Source organism: Bos indicus x Bos taurus, chromosome X, assembly GCF_003369695.1.
Source record: "Bos indicus x Bos taurus breed Angus x Brahman F1 hybrid chromosome X, Bos_hybrid_MaternalHap_v2.0, whole genome shotgun sequence".
Lineage (NCBI taxonomy): Eukaryota > Metazoa > Chordata > Mammalia > Artiodactyla > Bovidae > Bos > Bos indicus x Bos taurus.
Genome location: NC_040105.1, coordinates 29,345,922 through 29,364,930, shown reverse-complemented (window position 1 = coordinate 29,364,930; position 19,009 = coordinate 29,345,922). Strand labels below are relative to the sequence as shown.

General features: G+C 45.6%; 1 protein-coding gene across 1 annotated transcript; it reads right to left on the bottom strand.

Moving 5' to 3' along the window:
- Positions 1-4,680: 4,680 nt before the first annotated feature.
- On the bottom strand, positions 4,681-5,996 carry LOC113887998 (melanoma-associated antigen B2-like). The gene is made up of 3 exons (XM_027535368.1): positions 5,667-5,996; positions 4,863-5,636; positions 4,681-4,751 (listed from the first exon to the last, which is right to left on the bottom strand). Exons 1-3 carry the CDS (start codon positions 5,938-5,940, stop codon positions 4,681-4,683), a joined length of 1,119 nt encoding a protein of 372 aa, XP_027391169.1. The 5' UTR covers positions 5,941-5,996.
- Between the last annotated feature and the right edge of the window lie 13,013 nt (positions 5,997-19,009).

The following is a 19,009-nucleotide window of genomic DNA, read 5'->3' as shown; positions in this document are numbered from 1 at the left end:
CCAGACTTCACAGGGAACTTATGTTCGAATACATAAACTTTATATTTTATGTCTAATAGATATTTCTTTATACAAAGAAATGGCTCTGAGATGACTTGTTTTTGAATCCTGATCTTTGGAGCTTATGTGTAACCGTAAAGCTTTCAGATCTTTTAAGCTTATCCGAGACTTCATATATATGGACAGATGATCCTATTGTCAGCAAACATCATTGCTTTGTTTCTTCTCTTCACATGTCACATTTATTTTAGTTTTATTATTATTATTGCTCTAGCTATGTATTACAATATAATAGTTTGACCTGAGAGTCCTTCTTCTTATTGCTTCTGATACATTTCACAGTAATGAAAATAAAAGGGGAATTAAGGGCACAAGGTCAGCTCAGGCTTGCAGGAGTGAGAGGGTGAGCTTTAGACTAACTCAACTCAAGGGCCTACGACCATCCTTGCCACTTACCAGCCATGGGAAGTTTGTCAGATCATTAAACTCTCTGAGAGCGCCTCAGGCTCTTTATCTGTGAAGTGAGTTTGAGAAGCCCTGTCTGGAAGGACTGGTGGCATGGTAATTGTAAAGCATCTACCACAGTGCCTGGAAGGCACCATATGCCTCCTTTCTCATGACTGGTGGCTGCACTTTCCAGCAAAGATCTGACCTCCCTTAGGCCTGAAATAGGACCACTCTAGTGGCTCAGCAGTAAAGTATCTGCCTGTGGTACATACAGGAGCTGCAGGAGACCTAAATCAGTCCCTGGGTTGGGAAGATTCCCTGGAGGAGGAAATGGCAACCCACTCCAGTTTTTCCCTGAAGAATCCCATGGACAGAGGAGCCTGGGGGGCTACAGTCCATGAATCAAAAAAGAGTCAGGCACGACTTAGTGATTCAACAATGACAAAAAGAAGGCCTGATATAAAGAAGTAAGGGAAAGCCTTGCCTGACAGCCCTCCCCGGAGCTTTCTAGAACTGATATCAAAGGGTATGGCATGACACTCTTTGTCTCTATTCAAGGATGGGTCCACTCCTCAGTCTGCACTCAGGCTCCAAAATTTGACTTCTGGTGGGGCCTGGGGAATCCCCTCCTTCTGGACCTGAGGCTTATCTCCTCATAGTAAGACCCATACCTCCCTGGGAGCCTGGAGGAGGAAATGAGGGCGGCCTTATCTAGCTACCCCTGCCCATAGTCTCACAAGGATGAAAGCTCTAGAAGCTGGTTGAGGATAAAAGACAGTTCCTCTCAGGGTCCCAAATCAGGGTTCCAAATCAGGGTCCCAAATTTGACTCTCAGCCAAGCCCAAGATCCCCCCCTCTGTTGACATGGGACCACCACCATCAGACCAAAACCCTAACTTTCCTGCTACTCCTCGGTCAGAACTGAAGGGTCCCTTGGGCTGACAACTCTGCCTGGGGCCTTCTAGCCTGATACTAGGGAGGATTCTACGTGGTCATCCTGGTATGTGGGTTCCCACATTCTTTACCATCCTCACCCTGACTTAGAAATAACCTTGAAATATTTACAACCTGGAAATATTCACTGACTTACCTTAAAGCTTCTCCCCTCAAGCCCCCAATTCCCTGAGACCCGCGAGGAAGAGGTGGAATTTGCCTCATTGGGCCACCACAGCCTGTGGTCTTCCGAGGCTAACAGTAGTGGAAGGAATAAGTTCTGCCCCATTGTTTTGAGGTGGGTGGTCTTTTCAGTCATCAGGGTCCTTATCTTACCTTCTGGCACAATCTGGAAATCATACTTCTATGAGCTGTGGCTGCTCCCTTTGATCAGGATGAGGTTCTTTACCTCCATGAGATGTTCTGGAAGGAAGTGAGTAGGACTCACCATGTCACCAGGCCTAAGTGGCACAGTCTAAGGCCTAACAGGAACAGTGCCCTCTGTAGCCCCCTTCTTTCTGGGAGGGATCCTTCGCTGTCAGTCAGTGCCATCTGTTGATTCCTGTTAGGAACTGGGTACCCTTCCTCAGCTGATAGAGGCTTCCTCCATTAGTCCAAGGACTTTAATGCCCTGAAGCCATTCTCCTTCAGGAAATAAGGGATACACTTACTCTGAAAGCCCTGCCTCTTCCCTCCCAGGGCCCATTACATTTGCAGGACTTTCTAAGAATTTATCTGTAATGGGGTAGTTGGCTGACACACTCCTCATAGAGGACTGTGCAAATGTCATGCCTGGGATTTCCATTCTCTGATGAAGAGCCAGCCTATAAACCAAGGTCCACATCTCCTTGACACCCTCCAGCCAGAAGTCAGGGGGCCCTTGAGCTGGCTAGCTCTTACCTATGCTTCCCAGGGCTAACTGGAGAGGAGGGACTTAGTGTAGCCCTGTCGGCTGGGGTTGAGGGGCTTCCATATCCACACCCTGGGTCTTCAATTTGACTCTGCACCCTTCCTGGGGCTCTATTCTCTGCTGATCTGAGGCTGAGGACTCTGCTGATTCCCAATGTCCCCACCTTCCCGGGACCTGAGTTAACCACAGCAGCCTGGATTGTTCTGGACTTCATGGGATTGCCAATGAGGACGGGTCTTTACCAGTTGCTACTGTTGTGGCTGGGTCTTTCTATCACCCTCATTCAGGTTTATCACCATCATTTCTGAGAGACTGACCCTCTCTCCTATCTAACCTCAGAACTCGGTCCCAAGACCAAGTTTCTGAGAAGCCTGAAAAATAAGCGAGGCATGCTTAGCCTAACAGTTCTGAGATCCTGTGTCTGAGAGCAGACGGGAGTGCTCTCCCAGTGACCCCCCACCCCATATTCTGGGGTGTTGCTCTCCTCAATCCTCCTCCATGGGGTCCTCATCTTGCTGTGTCTTGGATTAAAGGCTTCTGGGGAAATTCCACATCTCTGCAAACTCTTGAGCTGTGTTTGCTCTGCAGTGCTACAGAGAATGAATGGGTCCCTGTCCCAGGAGTGATGGGAGATGGACAAGCTATAGCCCAAGGAGTCCAAGGAGAGGTGGTAGCCCATCAGGGAAAAAAAAAAAAGTACATCAATCTATCTCCTCATCAGCCAGGTGAAGGTTCTCATGGCATTTCTGTTCTGATAGATTTACTTTCTATAGGCAAGAGACTGTAAGCAAGATATGGAGAGCCCTTGGTCTTCAGAGGTTATCTAACATGGCCAACGTACATGCTTATACTGGCACAGAATATTGTCTCTTTCATTCATCTGTGAGTAATGAATAAGGTATACGTATTTTTTGTTAAATATATCTGGTATTCTTACTGCTCTGGCTACACATTCCAATCCAGTAGCTTGAGCACAAGGGCATTCTTTTTTTATCACCTAGGACAAATTTTGAAGTGCTGAGAAAAACACTGAAATAAAAGATACAGGGTGGGGACTTTCCTGGTGGTCCAGTGGCTAGCACCCCAGGCTCCCGATGCAGGGGGCCCAGGTTCGATCCCTTGTCAGGGAAGTAAATCCCATGTGCCGCAAATAAGATTCAGCACAGCCAAATAAATAAATAAATAAAAAGTAAATGAAGAAGGAAAAGGAAATGAAATGTCAAAAGTACTTGTTTAAAAAAAAGACGAGGGTGTGTCTCAGGGTGGGGAGAGAATAGTATGAGTGCTAAAGTTAGTTTAGGGCAGGAGTCTAGTCCCAGCTCTGTCAATTACCAGCCTTAAGTATTTTGGCACAAAACCAAACTCTAACTCTATAAGCCTCAGGCTCTCCACTGTAAAGTGAGTTTGATAAGCTCTGTCTGGTAGGATTGGTGGAATATATGTATTTATGGAAAGCATTGGGCACGGCGCCTGTATCTATTGAGATATTAGGGGCAATAGCAGTTATCACTATGATTATCTTGACCTCAGATGTTACATCAGCTGGGTTTTTTTTTTTTTTTTTTTGGCATCTAAGAGATGTCAGGGACTATGCAGTGTTCTGATAAAAAATAAAAAAAGATCCAACCTCCCCAATCAGCCAAACTTGTGCTTAGCAATGAAACCAAAGTAATATGTTCTCGCCACCCCTTCTTTATCTTGCTTCTTTCTTGTTCTTTCTGATTCAGAGAGTAACTCAGCCTCTTCCAAATAATGACAACTTCTTGGAGAAACTATAACTGCATGGGCAGAGGCATGCACTGATTTTTTTTTTTTTTTTGACTAAACATTGCCAGTACAAGCATGAAGTTTTCTTAAGAGCAGATGCTCAATTAATGTTTGTGTAAAAGAAGAACCACGTATAAATCATTTGCTGTAATTTATATTCTCAAACATTCTTGTAAAATATAATCTGATCAAAGTATATATCTTTTACATTTATTTAAAGGGAAACTAAACAGAGAGTAAGTAAAGCAAACCAAAAATTGACAAATTTTCAGCTATTTCTCTATGCATCTATGTTCTGAGCCTTAGTGTGGTGTCTTGCATATTTCTATGGATATTCTTATCCTAAAGTGTAGTTATTCTCATCTTGGATCACAAAAGTGATTTGAGGATTTCCAGTATGTATTTCAAAGAACAAAACTCTTAATCCTAAATCTGACAAACAGCAAACAGCATGAGACCCACGTAATTCAAATACTTCTATCATGAACCTAAAATAAACTTTGTTGTAAAAAGTAAAAATTGAAAATTGAGGAATAAAAAGTCAACAAGTTATTGATGCACAGTAGGAACACAGGTTGACAGGCTTTTCCAACCACAAAGTGAAGAATGTGCTTCAGACCACACTAGGGGCCAGATGAGTGGCTGGATGTGGCCCTGGAGTGGGCACTGGTTGAGGCAGAAGTGCCAGCCCTGGCTGCAGCAGAAGTGCCATCTCTGGCCGAGGCTGAAGGGCCACCACTGGCCAAGGCAGACATGTCAGCCCTGGCTGAGGCTGAAGTGCCAGCCCTGGCTGCAGCAGAAGTGCCAGGTCTGGCCGAGGCAGAAGGGCCAGGGCTGGCTGAGGCAGAAGGGCCGGTCCCGGTTGCAGCTCTGGCTCCGGTTCTCTCTGCCTCCTCTCTCAAAGCCTCCTCATAATGTGGCAGTAAGGCATCAGGGACCAAATCGTTGACCTTGGTCAAAAATTGCAGGACTTTCGTCTTGCTGTTTTCTGTGAGAGCTTTAGGACCCCACAGGAACTCATAGCGAGGGGGATCACTGCCAGGCACCTGGTTGTATTCCAGGTACTCTTCCTGCACCAGATCTTCTGTGATGAGCTTCCTGGTGTCTCCAAAGATGAAGTGCATTCTTCCATCATAGATGCCCAGAATGTTCAGGAACTTCCAGACCTCCTCCTCAGAGGCACGATGGCCATTCAGGTAGATGACACCCAGCAGAGGCATCAGAAGACCATTCTTCGGCAGCCCCCAGTCACCTCTCATAGACTCACTGTCGCTGAGATCTAGGTTGCTCACCAGGGTATAGCAGTGACTGTTGGGCCTGACTTCCTTCAGCACCATGCCAAACACCATCTCCATGTGCTCAGAGGCCCTGCTGAGGATCTCAGGGAATTGCGCCTTGTACCTTCTGTGGATAACCTTCACCATTTCTGACCTCTTAATTAGCTCCCTCATCTTATACTTTAACAGCATGTACTTCACCAAATTCTCTGACTCCATGGTCAGAAGATCTGTGTGAGAGCTCTCAGCAGCAGCTGAGGCCTGGGAGGAATTTTCACCTCCCTGAACTTGGCCCTCGGCACCTCCACCAGATTTCAAGCGTGCTATGCCACCTACTCCAGATCTCGAGCGTGCTGCGCCACCACCACCAGATCTTTTGCGTATAGCACCTGCAGCAGCACTGGTGGTGCCTTGGGCTCCCGGAGGACCCGTGGCGGTGCCAGCAGCAGACGAGCTTGAGGGAGCACTCTCTGAATCAGGAGGGGAGAAGGAGGTGGTCTCTTCTCCCCTAGACGTGGTAGCCTGATCATGAAGACCCTGGATCTCAGCCCGGGCCTGGCGACGTTTCTCACGAGCACGGTGCTTACTCTTCTGCCCACGAGGCATGACAGCTGTGGTCAGGGACCGCAGGCAGGGGTCTGGGCCAATAGACAGGAGATTGGGGCACCTGGAGGATGGAGAATGAGGTGACATGAGCACGTTAGAACAGGGAGATTCTACCTTGGCTTAATCAAAGGCCGCCTCTGCAAGTGTCCTTGAGGACACTGCCCTAGGAACCCACAAGGCTCCTGTTTTCCTGCTCAGCTTGTCTCCTGAGAATCCCAGAGGAAGAACAGAGGCCTTACTATTCCTCTGCATCCTCTCAGCCCTGCTTTGGATTTACTGAGGTGACACCACGTGCTGACAGTGGGGTCCTCTCAGCTCATCTTCAGTATTATCACATCAAGTTCTGGCTCTGATGCAGACACTTCAGACCTCCACATGATCCAGAAGCAAGTGAAGGGATGCCTCAGTCCACCTCCCTCCCAGGGGACACCCAGTGCTGAGAGCTCAGTAGGGTCTTTTCTACCCTGAGTTCACTGGGATCATCATTCAAGGTCCTTACCTTGGCTCCTTAAAACGCTGGGCACTATTTTCCATTTGCTAACTGGTGGCTGCACCTTCAGACAAGACATTTCCCCTCCCCTAGACTTGGTATAAAACAGTAAAGCAGATGTTCAACCTCACAGCCCATCCCTGAGATTTCCTGGGCTGAAATCCAAGGGTTGGGATGCATGCTCTGAGTCCTCACTCAGGTTCCTTAACTGGGCGCCTGCCAGAGAACCTCCCCTTTCCCCTGAACTGATACCTGTCTGATAGTAAAAGCCAATCACCCTGTGTCCCCACAGGAGGAAGTGAAGATGACCTCATCTTCCCAAACACGGTCTCCTAAGAATGGAAGCTGTTGCAGGCAGGTTGACGTCCCTGTGGTCCCATCCAAGATCCCAAATCAAAGTTAATTTTTTTTTTTTTTGCTCCTCTTTTCTTCTATATGTCTTTTTTAAAACAAATTTATTTATTTTTAATGGAAGGATAATATATTTACAATATTGTGTTATTTTCTGCCCCACATCAATATGAATCAGCCATAGGTATACTGTATGTCCCCTCCCTCTCCAAACTCTCTCCCCCTCCACCCCATCCCACCCCTCTTAAGCTGTTAGAGCACTGGCATTGAGCTCCCTGAGTCATAAAACTAATTCCCAGTGGTTATTTATTTTACATATGGTAATGTGTACGTTTTCAATGTAACTCTCTCAAACTGTCCCTCCCTCTCCTTCCCCCACTGTTTACACCAGTGTGTTCTCTATGTCTGCAGAGCCAGGCTGTCCTGCAAAGAGGTTCATCAGTACCATCTTTCTGGATTCCATATATATGCATTAATACATGATATTAGCTTTCTTCTTTCTGACTTAATTCACTCTGCATAAAAAACTAGAAATAAAACTACCACATGAGCCAACAGTACCATTACAGAGGATATATCCTGAGAAAACTAACTGAAAAAGACACTTGTACTCAAATGTTCACTGCAGCACTATTTACAACAGCCAGGACATAGAAGTATCCAAGGTCTACATTTGACACATGACAGGGTCTAAGAGCTCTCCCTCTGTTCACCACTGTCTTAGCTGACCACTCCTTAGCCCACAGTGGGGACTGACATGTATTCTTGAGGTCTGCCAGGGATGACGTCAGGGAGGATTTGGTCCGAATGATGTGGTGTGGAACATATCCACGGCCCCCGAGGTTCTCACCATGACCCCTGGCAAATCTGAAACCCTCCCTTAATAACCTAAGGCTACCACTTTGACCTGGTTGCTCATTTCCCTGAGATGTCCCGGGAAAGTCATGTCAAAACGCCTGATTCTCCCAGGCCTGAAAACAGGGCTGGTGCTTTATGTGGCCCCGTTTCTTAAGGAAGTGGCCGCCATCCTTACTCAGCGTCACAACCATGAATCATGTTGCAGACTAGCTCCCTTTGTTGAACTGGGTTTATTCTGTTAGAGCAAGGTTCTCACTTCACCAAAACCACCTCCAGTGGACACCAGGGGGCACGACAGTTGGCCAGCTTACCCGAGGCCTCCTAGAGCTAAGTATAGGGGAGTCGCTCAGTGAGGCCCTCTTGCAGTGTCGAACTCTGCTCCTCAGCCCTCAGGGCCATAATCTAGGTCCTAGACCTCCTCCGGGGTAGAATCTGGGCCTACCCCCAGAGACCAACGCCTTAGCCTGAGAAACTCTAGACCACATTCAGCCGATAGCTCTGAGGGGCCCACAAGAGCCATATCACAGGGGTGGGATGTGGATGGGTTACTTTTATTACTGGGAGGGTTGGGAAAGTCCCTTCAGCTCCATTCAGGTCCTCACCTTGGTTCCAGACGAGTCCTGGACACTAAGTCTCCGCCAAATGGTTGCTGCGGTTACTGGCCGAGCTCCTCGCCTTCGAACCGGAAGTGGAGGGGAGCTGCGTAGGGTCCTACGTGAGGTCGTCTGGGGTCGACGGCAAGGGCAGCATGCTACGGGAAGCCCGGTAGCTCAATATTCATCCGTCTCTGGATTCTCTCTCAGGGTCCTACGTGTGCAGTTTATCAGAGCCCCAAACGCATCCATCTATGAACCCAAGTCCTACAGCCCCCAAACAAAGCCCTTGCCTTCGGAAGTCCCTGCTACTGCTCCTGCTAAGTCGCTTCAGTCATGTCCGACTCTGTGCGACCCCATAGATGGCAGCCCTCCAGGCTCCCCCGTCCCTGGGATTCTCCAGGCAAGAACACTGGAGTGGGTTGCCATTTCCTTCTCCAACCCAAGTCCCTAGTGGAAGGAATCGGAGCACTGTTCTGGGGAGATCCTCTCATTAGCACTGATCGTCCTCACCTTAAGTCCGGTTATGGTCAAGATGACACCCCTCTGCAGATCTGGGGCCCTATCCTGCTAGAGAAGGCCTTGTCCTCCCTGAGTTCACACAGGTGGAATGTGGGGACCACTTAGAAGTAGCTGTTCTGGGTCTCTCAGAGCTAAGAATTTACAGAATGCTGTTTGGCTCCCTCTCCAGGCGTCCCCGCTAACACTCAGCATTGTCATCTGAGGTCCTGCTTGGGCTCAGGTTCGTCCACCCACGAAACTAGGCTGATCCTATTAGACAGAGGCCTCACCTCACTGAGAATTTCCAGACTGAAAATCAACCTGACATCTGTGCCCTGAGATTCCTGGGGAGCACAGCGACAGAGATTTTCCAGGGCCTCCTTCAATGCAGTGTGTGCTACTGTGAGTGCACTTTCACGTCCTCACATTGACACGGGACGAACCCTGTAACTCCACTCTCTGCTTTGTGAAGCTACCTGTCTTACATCAAGGTCCTAGTCTTGAGAATTCCAAGTTGGAAGTCAGGGTGACCCTCATGTGATCGTAGTCCAGAAGGGCCTCCGAAAACAGGCAGCAGGGATGCAACTCGAGTCCTTCTGGATTCCTCTTGCTCAGCATCCTTACTACATCTACCACAGCCTGAGACTGCTCCTTCTACTGATCTAAGATAGCTGTTTGGGTGACCACTATAATCAGGAGTCACTGTCTCCACAGTCCTCTTTTATGGAGTTCTGATATCAGCTTCTGTTGCTTGATTAAAGGCTTCCTGGGAAATGCATATTCCTACAAACACTTGAGCAATTACCCTCTAGCAAATCTTGAAGAAAACGGGTCTCAGTCCCAAAAGTGATGTAAGATTAGGAAAATGCAGCACAAATCAAGGAACTCAGGACAGATGGTATGCTGTCAGAGAAAAAGAGCTGATATATTTCTTCTCCTCAGCCAGATTTTGGGTGTGTGCTTAGTTGCTCAGTCATGTCCTACTCTTTGCAACCCCATGGACTGTAGCCTGCTAGGCTCCTCTGTCCATGGGGATTCTCCAGGCAAGAATCCTGGAGTGAGTTGCTCTCCTCCAGCGGATGTACCAAACCCAGGAATCAAACCCAGGACTCCCACATTGCAGGTGGATTCTTTACTTTCTGAGCCACCATATTTAGGGTGGTTCTAAAATCTTTACTTTCAGGACCCTCCTGTTGGTCCAGTGGTTATGACTCTGTACTCCCAGTGAAGGGGGCCCAGGTTCAATCCCTGGTCAGGTAATTGGATCCCACATACCAGAACTAAGAATTCATGTGCCACAACTAAAACTTTCACATGCCACAACTAAAGAGCTTTCATGTGGTAACAAAGATCCCGAGTGTCACAGCTAAGACTCAGAGCAGCCAAAAATAAATATTTTTAATTAAAAAAATTAAGTATTTACTTTCTACATAGAAGCATAGCACCTGATAATCTTGTAAGCCCTTGATAACTTGAGGGTGTCTGAATTTGCACATGCAGATAATCATATGGTTAGTGAGCATTATCTCTTTCTCTCCTTTATCTCTCTTAATTCTTTTGGTTATGTGCTATGTGGCAATATTGATGGTAGGAGAGTTTGGGGGAGAGTGGATACATGTCTATGTATGGGTGAGTCCCTGCACTGTTCATCTGAAACTGTCACAATATTCTTAATTGGCTATCCCCAAGCAAAAAATAAACGTTCAAATTACAGAAAACAAAACTGTGCTTCCAGTGTAAGGGGTATGAGTTCAAACCCTGGTTGTGGAATTAGGATCGCATGTTTCAAGGGGCAGTCCTAAGATGGCAGAGGAATAGGATGGGGAGACCACTTTCTCCCCCACAAATTCATTGAAAGAACATTTGAATGCTGAGAAAATTCCACAAAACAACTTCTGAACGCGGGCAGAGGACATCAGGAACCTACAAAGGCAGTTTATTGTCTTCAAAAGGAGGTAGGACAACATATAAAAGATAGACATAGAGATAAAAGAGGTAGAGATGGAAATCCATCCCGGGAAGGGAATCTTAAAGAGAGTAGTTTCCGAACACCACGAAACACTCTCACTGGCGGGTCTGTGGTGAGCCTAGGAATCTTAGAGGGAAATATAATCGGGAGGAAAAAAAAAATACATACATAAATAATTAAAACCCACAGATTACATGCCTAACGGCAACTCCCAGTGGAGCAGCAGCCTAGACACTCACGTCTGCCACTAGCAAGGTAGGGGGGCGGCGGGGGGGGGCGGCTTGACAGGGAGGCGCAGGCTGCATTGCTTAGGGTAAGGACCCCGTGTCTGAATGCCCCGAGGGCAATCTGAGGGAACTAAATTGAGATAGCAACCCAGACTCTGGGATAGCTATCCCGTGAAGAGCTAATACCCAGTGATTTTCTTAATGGCATCTGGGAACACATCTGTTGCCTGTTGATTTTGCAAAAGCTGCTTCTCCTATTATTTTGATATTTTAAGTCAAACCTCTTTCTAAATTTGTCAGGCCATCCTTTGCTGCCATTAAATTCTCCAGCTTTAGATCCTTCACACCCGCCTTTTGCTTTAGGTTGTCATAATGACTTTGATTTTTCTTCAATCATATTAGAGTCTATAGGTATGCCTTGCTTATTGCAATCTTGCACCCACATACAAGCTATATTTTAAACACAAGATAAAAATGTAGTTCACAAAAAGCACAAGGTTTTCACACCTGCTGGTGTAGCTGCACTTAAATTTCCTGTTCTTTTTCTTACAGTGGTCCTTATGCTGGATTCATTCATCTTGAAATGGTGGCAACCACGATTGCAGACCCACACTGTGGTACACAACAAGCAATTCAACTTTTTTGCATAATGTCGTGACTTCTCTCTGCTTCTTGAGAGCACTTCCAGCACCACTAGGGGCACTTCATATGAGTCCTATCATGTTATTCAAGGTTTACAATATATCATAGTAAACACAATGAGAACTACCTGAAAACCATTGGTGGTCAGTTTTTTGAGATCACAATTTACTACTGAAACTGCTCATCAGGGACGAATAGTGCTATTCATGGTCCATAAGTGTGTGTGTGTGTGTGTGTGTGTGTGTGTGTGCGCGCGCGTGCATAACTTTTGATAAATTTAATATTTTCATATTTGTGTATATTTTATGGTTCAGTTCAGTTCAGTCACTCAGTCATGTCTGACTCTTTGCTACCCCATGAATCACAGCACGCCAGGCCTCCCTGTCCATCACAAACTCCCAGAGTTCACTCAGACTCACGTCCATCGAGTCGGTGATGCCATCCAGCCATCTCATCCTCTGTCGTCCCCTTCTCCTCCTGCCCCCAATCCCTCCCAGCATCAGAGTCTTTTCCAATGAGTCAACTCTTTGCATGAGGTGGCCAAAGTACTGGAGTTTCAGCTTTAGCATCATTCCTTCCAAAGAAATCCCAGGGCTGATCTCCTTCAGAATGGACTGGTTGGATCTCCTTGCAGTCCAAGGGACTCTCAAGAGTCTTCTCCAACACCACAGTTCAAAAGCATCAATTCTTTGGCGCTCAGCCTTCTTCACAGTCCAACTCTCACATCCATACATGACCACAGGAAAAACTATAGCCTTGACTAGACGGACCTTTGTTGACAAAGTAATGTCTCTGCTTTTGAATATGCTATCTAGGTTGGTCATAACTTTCCTTCCAAGGAGTAAGCGTCTTTTAATTTCATGGCTGCAGTCACCATCTGCAGTGATTTTGGAGCCCCCAAAAATAAAGTCTGACACTGTTTCCCCATCTATTTCCCATGAAGTGATAAAATAGACTAGTATCTACATAAATTTTATGCATTCATGACAGCTTTTTCTTAATCTTTTTATATTCCTAGGATATGCGAGTCACCTGTTTTTTCAAGTCATCTCAAACCTCTGAATAGTTTTCCAATGTATTTATTGAAAAAAATTCATCTATATGTGGACCTGCACAGTTGAAATTTGTGTTGTTCAAGGGTCGACTACATACAAGGAATTGGCAATGCTGAGTCGTAGGATAGTTACAGTTGTGATTTTCTGAGGAACCTCCACACTTCTTTTCCATAGTGGCTGTGCCAATTTATATTCCCAGCAACTGTGTGCAAAGGTTCCCTTTTCTCAACACTCTTGCCAAAACGTGTTATCACTTGGTTTTTGATAATAGCTCTCCCAACAGGTATGAGGTGATCTCTTACTGTGGTGTGGATTATCATCTCTCTGGTGGTTAGTGATGCTGAGCTCCTTTTCATATAGCTGTTGGGCATTTGTATGTCTTCTTTGGAAAATATTTATGTTCTTTGCTCCTTTTTTAGTTATTTTCAATTAATTAGTCTGTTATTGAGTTGTCTGAGTTCCTTTTATATTAAGTTATCAGATATATGGCTTGCAAACTTTTTCTCCTATTCCACCTTTTCATTTAGTTGATTGTTTCCATTGCTATACAGAATCTTTTTAATTTGATGTAGTGCCATTTATTTTTGTTTTTCTTGCCTGTGTTTCTGTTGTCAAATTAAAAAGAACAACAACAACAACAAAAAAAAAACTGAAATCCCCAGAACATTGCCAAGACAAAGAGTTCCCCCCTATGTTTTCTTCTAACTGTTTTAAGGTTTCTGATCTCATTTTTAAGTCTTAAATCCATTTTGCATTTTTTGAGTATGATGTAAGATACGACTCCAGTTTGATACTTTTCATGCAAATATTCAGTTTTCTCAACACTATTTGTTGACTGAGGATACTATCTTTTTCACTGTGTATTCTTTGTGCCTTTGTCAAAGATTACTTGACTATATGTGCATGGTTGTATTTCTAGGCTCTATTCTGTTCCATTGGTCTGTGTATCTATGTATATGCTGGTATCATATTGTCTTGAACAAAGGCAAGAAGAGCCAGGCGTCCACCTTTGCTCATCTTTCTCAACGTTATTTTGTCTATCCAAGGTCTTTTGTGGTTTCATAAGAATTTTAGCATTTCTATTTCTCTGGAAAATTCCAGTGGAATTATGACACACAGTACCTTAAGTCTGTAGATCACTTTGGGCAGTATGGATATTTGAACAGTATGACTTCTTCCAATCCATATACTTCGGACATCTTTTTATTTGTGTCTTTTCCAATTTGTTCCATCAGCGTCTTGTTGCCTTCAGTGTACAGACATTTCACTTCCTTGATTAAATTTATTTCTAAGTATTTTATTCTTTTTGACATATTTGAAATAGAACTGTTTTCTTAATTTCTTTTTCAGATAGTTTGTTGTCAGTATTTAGAAACACAACTCACTTTTCTGTGTTGTTTTGTGTCCTGCACCTTTCTTGAATACCTTTCTTAGTACTAACAGTTTCCTGGACACTCAAAACATTCCCCCACTGTCACTTTGCCCTACCAGGAAAGGTTGCAATCTCTTTTGGTACCAAGCTGTACCAGCCCGAGACAGGGGGTGATGCCAATAGAGTCAAATCACTGGGCTTATGCATTGCAAGTGCAGCTGATCTAAGTTTTATGCTTACCTGTGGTACTGCAATTTCTTAATTGGGTTCTAGACCTTCTATAAAGGTATTTTGTTACTTATACAATTTTAAAATCTGGGCTGCTGAAGGGAAACAGGGGCTGGGAATTCCTGTTCCACTGTATTGCAGATGCCACACAGTCAAGACCCTTTTCTTTATTTCCTGATAACAACAATTTCACTTAGTCTTCATTCACATTGGCAAGAAACTCCCAACACTTTTGACATGTTATCTTTCTCTGAATCACAGAGATTCAAGGATTTCTGATTCATTATCTGATTCATTATAGAAAATACCAAAATCTTTATACTGAAAAACAGTAATAAATGGGATATACTTTGTTCATAAACACAGATACGGGAGTCAAAGAAACCTTCAATTACAAGGAAGAATATTTCAATACTATGAAAAAGAAAGCCCTAAGCAGAAAAAGATACATATCCCAGTTACTGAGGTCAAGCAAGAACAAAAAAAGACATAAAATGTATTCCCTTAAGCTCCATCTTGGCACTCAATTACTTGGAATACTTACTTCTCTTTTCAACCTCAAGATGAAGGATCTGCCCTGGATGTCACTATGTGGGAGGAGCTGGAGGACTTAGATCTGGAACGTGCCCTGCCCATGGCAGTAGCACTCTCTCTCAGCTCTCAAGGCCTCTCTCTACCTCATCCTATGATGGAATTCAGGACCTCCGAGGGCTGACAGCAGCAAGTGGACACTACAGAACCCCAGTGGTTCTGGGTGGCTATTTCTTTCACTTTTTATTAAGGGACTTCACATATATATTTGACAATTCCTACTCTGACCTGAGATTGCCCTCCTTAGACAAAAGGTTTCAAGTCCCTGACAACTATACTGTGACAACAGACAAAAGAGATGTTCAACTTGAGGTCTCTCCCTGGATCCTTCTTATACCTAATATTCCTGGGTGTGCTTTCCTCAGTCCAGATGTATGGGTGTCCCCCTATAAGCCCTTGGCCCTTTGATTAAAGGCTTCTTAGGAAATGCCACATCCCTGAAAAGCCCTGATCAGTTTCCCTACTCCAAACCTTGCAGAGAAGGAGTCCCTGTCCTAGAAGTGATAAGAGATGGGAAATCCATGACATAAATAAGGGGCCCAGGTAGAGACCTGTGAGAGAAACAAAATGTGGTAACCTGGCCGTCTGTCCTTCAGCCAGACTTCTCAGGCAATCTCTGTTCTAATAAATAAAGTTTATATTTTAGATCTAATAGATATTTTCTATACAAAAAAAATGCTTATGTGATGATTGTTTTGTGAGTCCTTGATCTTTAAACTTATTTGAAACCTCATATGTATGCATAGATGATCTTATTGCCAGCAAATATTATCTTTTTTCCTCTCTTCATATGTCACATTTGTTTTGGCATTATTATTATTATTGCTCTGGCTATGTATTACAATGTAATAGTTCGACCTCAGAGTCTTTCTTCTTATTGCTTCCAATACATTTCACAGTAATGAGAATAAGAAGGGAATTAAGGGTACCAGGTCAGCTCAGGCTTGCAGGAGTGAGAGGGTGAGCTTTAGACTAACTCAGATCAAGGGCCTATGTCACTTACCAGCCATGGAAAAGTTTGTCACATCATTAAACTGAGAGAGCCTCGGGCTCTTTAACTGTGAAGGGAGTTTGACAAGCCCTGTCTGGAAAGACTGGTGGCATGTGGTGGTAACTGTAAAGCATCTGCCACAGGGCCTGGCAGGCACCATATCCCTCCCTTCTCATGACTGGTGCCTGCACTTTCCAACAAAGATCTGACCTCCCTTAGGGCTGATATCGAGCTTCCCTGGTGGCTCAGCAGTAAAGGATCCGCCTGAGATACAGGAGCTGCAGGAGACACAGACTCAGTCTCTGGGTCAGAAAGATCCCCTGGAGGAGGAAATGGCAACCCAGCCTAGAATTCTTGGAATTCTTGGAATATCCCATGGACAAAGGAGCCTGGCGGGGTACAGTCCATGGAGTCACAAGAAAGTGAGACATGACTTAGCAATTCAACAAGAAGAAGGCCTGGTATAAAGAAGTGAGGGAGAGCCTTGCCTGACAGTCTTCCCCTGAGCTTTCTAGAACTGACATCAAAGGGGAGGGCAGGACTCTCCTTTGTACCCTCTATTCAGGGATGAGTAGACCCCTCAGTCTCCACTCGAGCTTCACAATTTGACTTCTGGTGGGGCCTGGGGAATCCCCTCCTTCTTGACCTGAGGCCTATCTCCTCATAGTAAGACCGATACCTCCCTGTGAGCCTGGAGGAGGAAATCAGAGTGGCCTTATCTAGCCACCCCTCCCCATAGTCTCACAAGAATGAAAGCTGTGGCAAGCTCCTTGAGGATGACAGGTGGTTCCTCTCAGGGTCCCAAATTTGACTCTCAGCCAAGCCCAAGACTCCCCCTCTGTTGACATGGGACCACCACCATCAGACCAAAACCCTAACTTTCCTGCTACTCTTCAGTCAGAGCTGAAGGGCCCCTTGGCCTGACAACTCTACCTGTGGCCTTCTAGCCTGACAGTAGGGAAGATTCTCTGTGGCCATCCTGGTATGTATGTTTAGACAGTTTTACCATCCTCACTCTGATTTGGAAATAACCTGGAAATATTCACAAACTGGAAATATTCCCTGACTTGCCTTAAAGCTTCTCCCATCAGGCCCCCAATTCCGAGACCCCCAAGGAAGAAGTGGAGTTTGCCTCATCGGGCCACAACAGGCTGTGGTCTTCCGAGGCTAACAGTAGTGGAAGCAATGTGTTCTGCCCCCATTGTTTTGAGATGGATGGTCTTTTCAGTCATCAGGGTCCTTGCCTTCTGGTACAATCTGGAAATCATCCTTCTGCTGACCTGTGGTCGCTCTGTTTGATCAGGATTCCTTACCTCCATGTGATCCTCTGGGAGGAAGTGAGTAGGACTCACCATGTCACCAGGCCTAAGTGGCACAGTCTAAGACCTAACAGGGACAGTGCCCTCCGTGGCCCCCTTCTTTCTGAGAGGGATCCTTCATTGTCAGTCAGTGCCATCAATTGAACACTATTAGGAACTGGGTACCCTACATCAGCTAAATGAGGCCTCCCCATTAGCCCAAGGACTTTAAGGCCCTGAAGCCATTCACCTTCAGAAAATAAGGGATAAACTTAGTCTGAAAGCCCTGCCTGTTCCCTCCCAGGGCCCATTACATTTGCAGGACTTTCTAAGAATTTATTGTAATGGGCTAGTTGCCTGCCGCACTCCTCAGACAAGAGTGTGCCACTGTCATACCTGGGATTTCCACTCTCTGATGAACAGCCCGCCTATAAACCAAGGTCCTCATCTCCTTGACACCAACCAGGCAGAAGTCACGGGGCCCTTGAGCTGGCCAGCACTTACCTATGCCTCCCAGGGCTAACTGGAGAAGATGAGCTAAGTGTAGTCCTGTTGGCTGTGAGTTGAGGGGCTTCCATATCCACACCCTGGGTCTTCACTTTGACTCTGCACCCTTCCTGGGGCTCTATTCTCTGCTGATCTGAGGCTGAGGGCTCTGCTGATTCCCAAAATCCCTACCTTCCCGGGACCTGAGTTGAAAGTGTTAACTACAGCAGCCCGGATTGTTCTGGACTTCGTATACTTGCCAATAAGGACAAGTATATCTTTACAGGTTCCTACTATGGGGCTGTATCTTTCCATCACCCTCATTCAGGTTAATCACTGTCATTTCTGAGAGACTGATCCTCTCTCCTCTACCAACCTCAGAACTCTGCACCAAGACCAAGTTTCTTAGGTCTCTGAGAAGCCTGAAGAATAAGCGAGGCCATGCTTAGCCCAACAGTTCTGAGATCCCCTGTGACTGAGAGCAGTTGGGAGTGCTGTTCCAGTGACCAACCTCCATATTCTGGGGTGTTGCTCTCTTCAATCCTCCTACATGGGGCCCTCATCTTGCTTTCTGTGTCTTGGATTAAAGGCTTCTGGGGAAATTCCACATCTCTGCAAACCCTTGAACTGTGTTTGCTCTGCAATGCTATGGAGAATGAATGGGTCCCTGTCTCAGGAGTGATAGGAGATGGAGAAGCTACAGCCCAAGGCAGGAGTTCCAGGATAGGTGGTCATCCATCAGAGGAAAAAAGTACATAAATCTATCTCATCAGCCAGGGGAAGATTCTCATGTCATTTCTGTTCTGGTAGATTTACTTTCTACAGACAAGAGACTGTAAGCATGATATGGAGAGCCCTTGGTCTTCAGAGCTTATCTAACATGGCCAATGCACATGCTAATACTGTCACCGAATATCGTCTCTTTCATTTATCTATGAGTACTGAATAAGGGATATGCATTTCTGGTTAAATATATTTGGTATTCTTACTGCTCTGGCTACACATTCTGATGCAGTAGCTTGAGCACAAGGACATTCTTTTTTATCACCTAGGACAAATTTCGAAGTACTGAGAAAAACACTGAAATAAAAGTTACAGGGTGGGGACTTTCCTGGTGGTCCAGTGGCTAATACCTCAGGCTCCCAATGCAGGGGGCCCAGGTTCGATCCCTGGTCAGGGAAGTAGACCCCATGTGCTGCAACTAAGATCTAGCACAGCCAAATAAATAAATAAGAAAAAGGACAAGTGAGAAGTGAAAGTGAAGTTGCTCAGTCGTGTCCGACTCTTTGTGACCCCATGGGCTATAGCCTATCAGGCTCCTCTGTCCATGAGATTTTCCAGGCAAGAGTACTGGAGTGGGTTGCCATTTCCTTCTCCAGGGGATCTTCCCAACCCAGGGATCTAAATAGGGTCTCCT

What these genes read in the sequence shown, in the direction of transcription:
- LOC113887998 (XM_027535368.1), bottom strand. Translation starts at nt 5,940, where the DNA reads ATGCCTCGTGGGCAGAAGAGTAAGCACCGTGCTCGTGAGAAACGTCGC. An exon ending in ACGCTCGAGATCTGGAGTAG is followed by an intron (nt 5,637 to 5,666) that starts GTGGCATAGCAC and finishes AATCTGGTGGAG; the next exon opens with GTGCCGAGGGCCAAGTTCAG. An exon ending in TTCTGCCTCGGCCAGACCTG is followed by an intron (nt 4,752 to 4,862) that starts GCACTTCTGCTG and finishes CTTCTGCTGCAG; the next exon opens with CCAGGGCTGGCACTTCTGCC.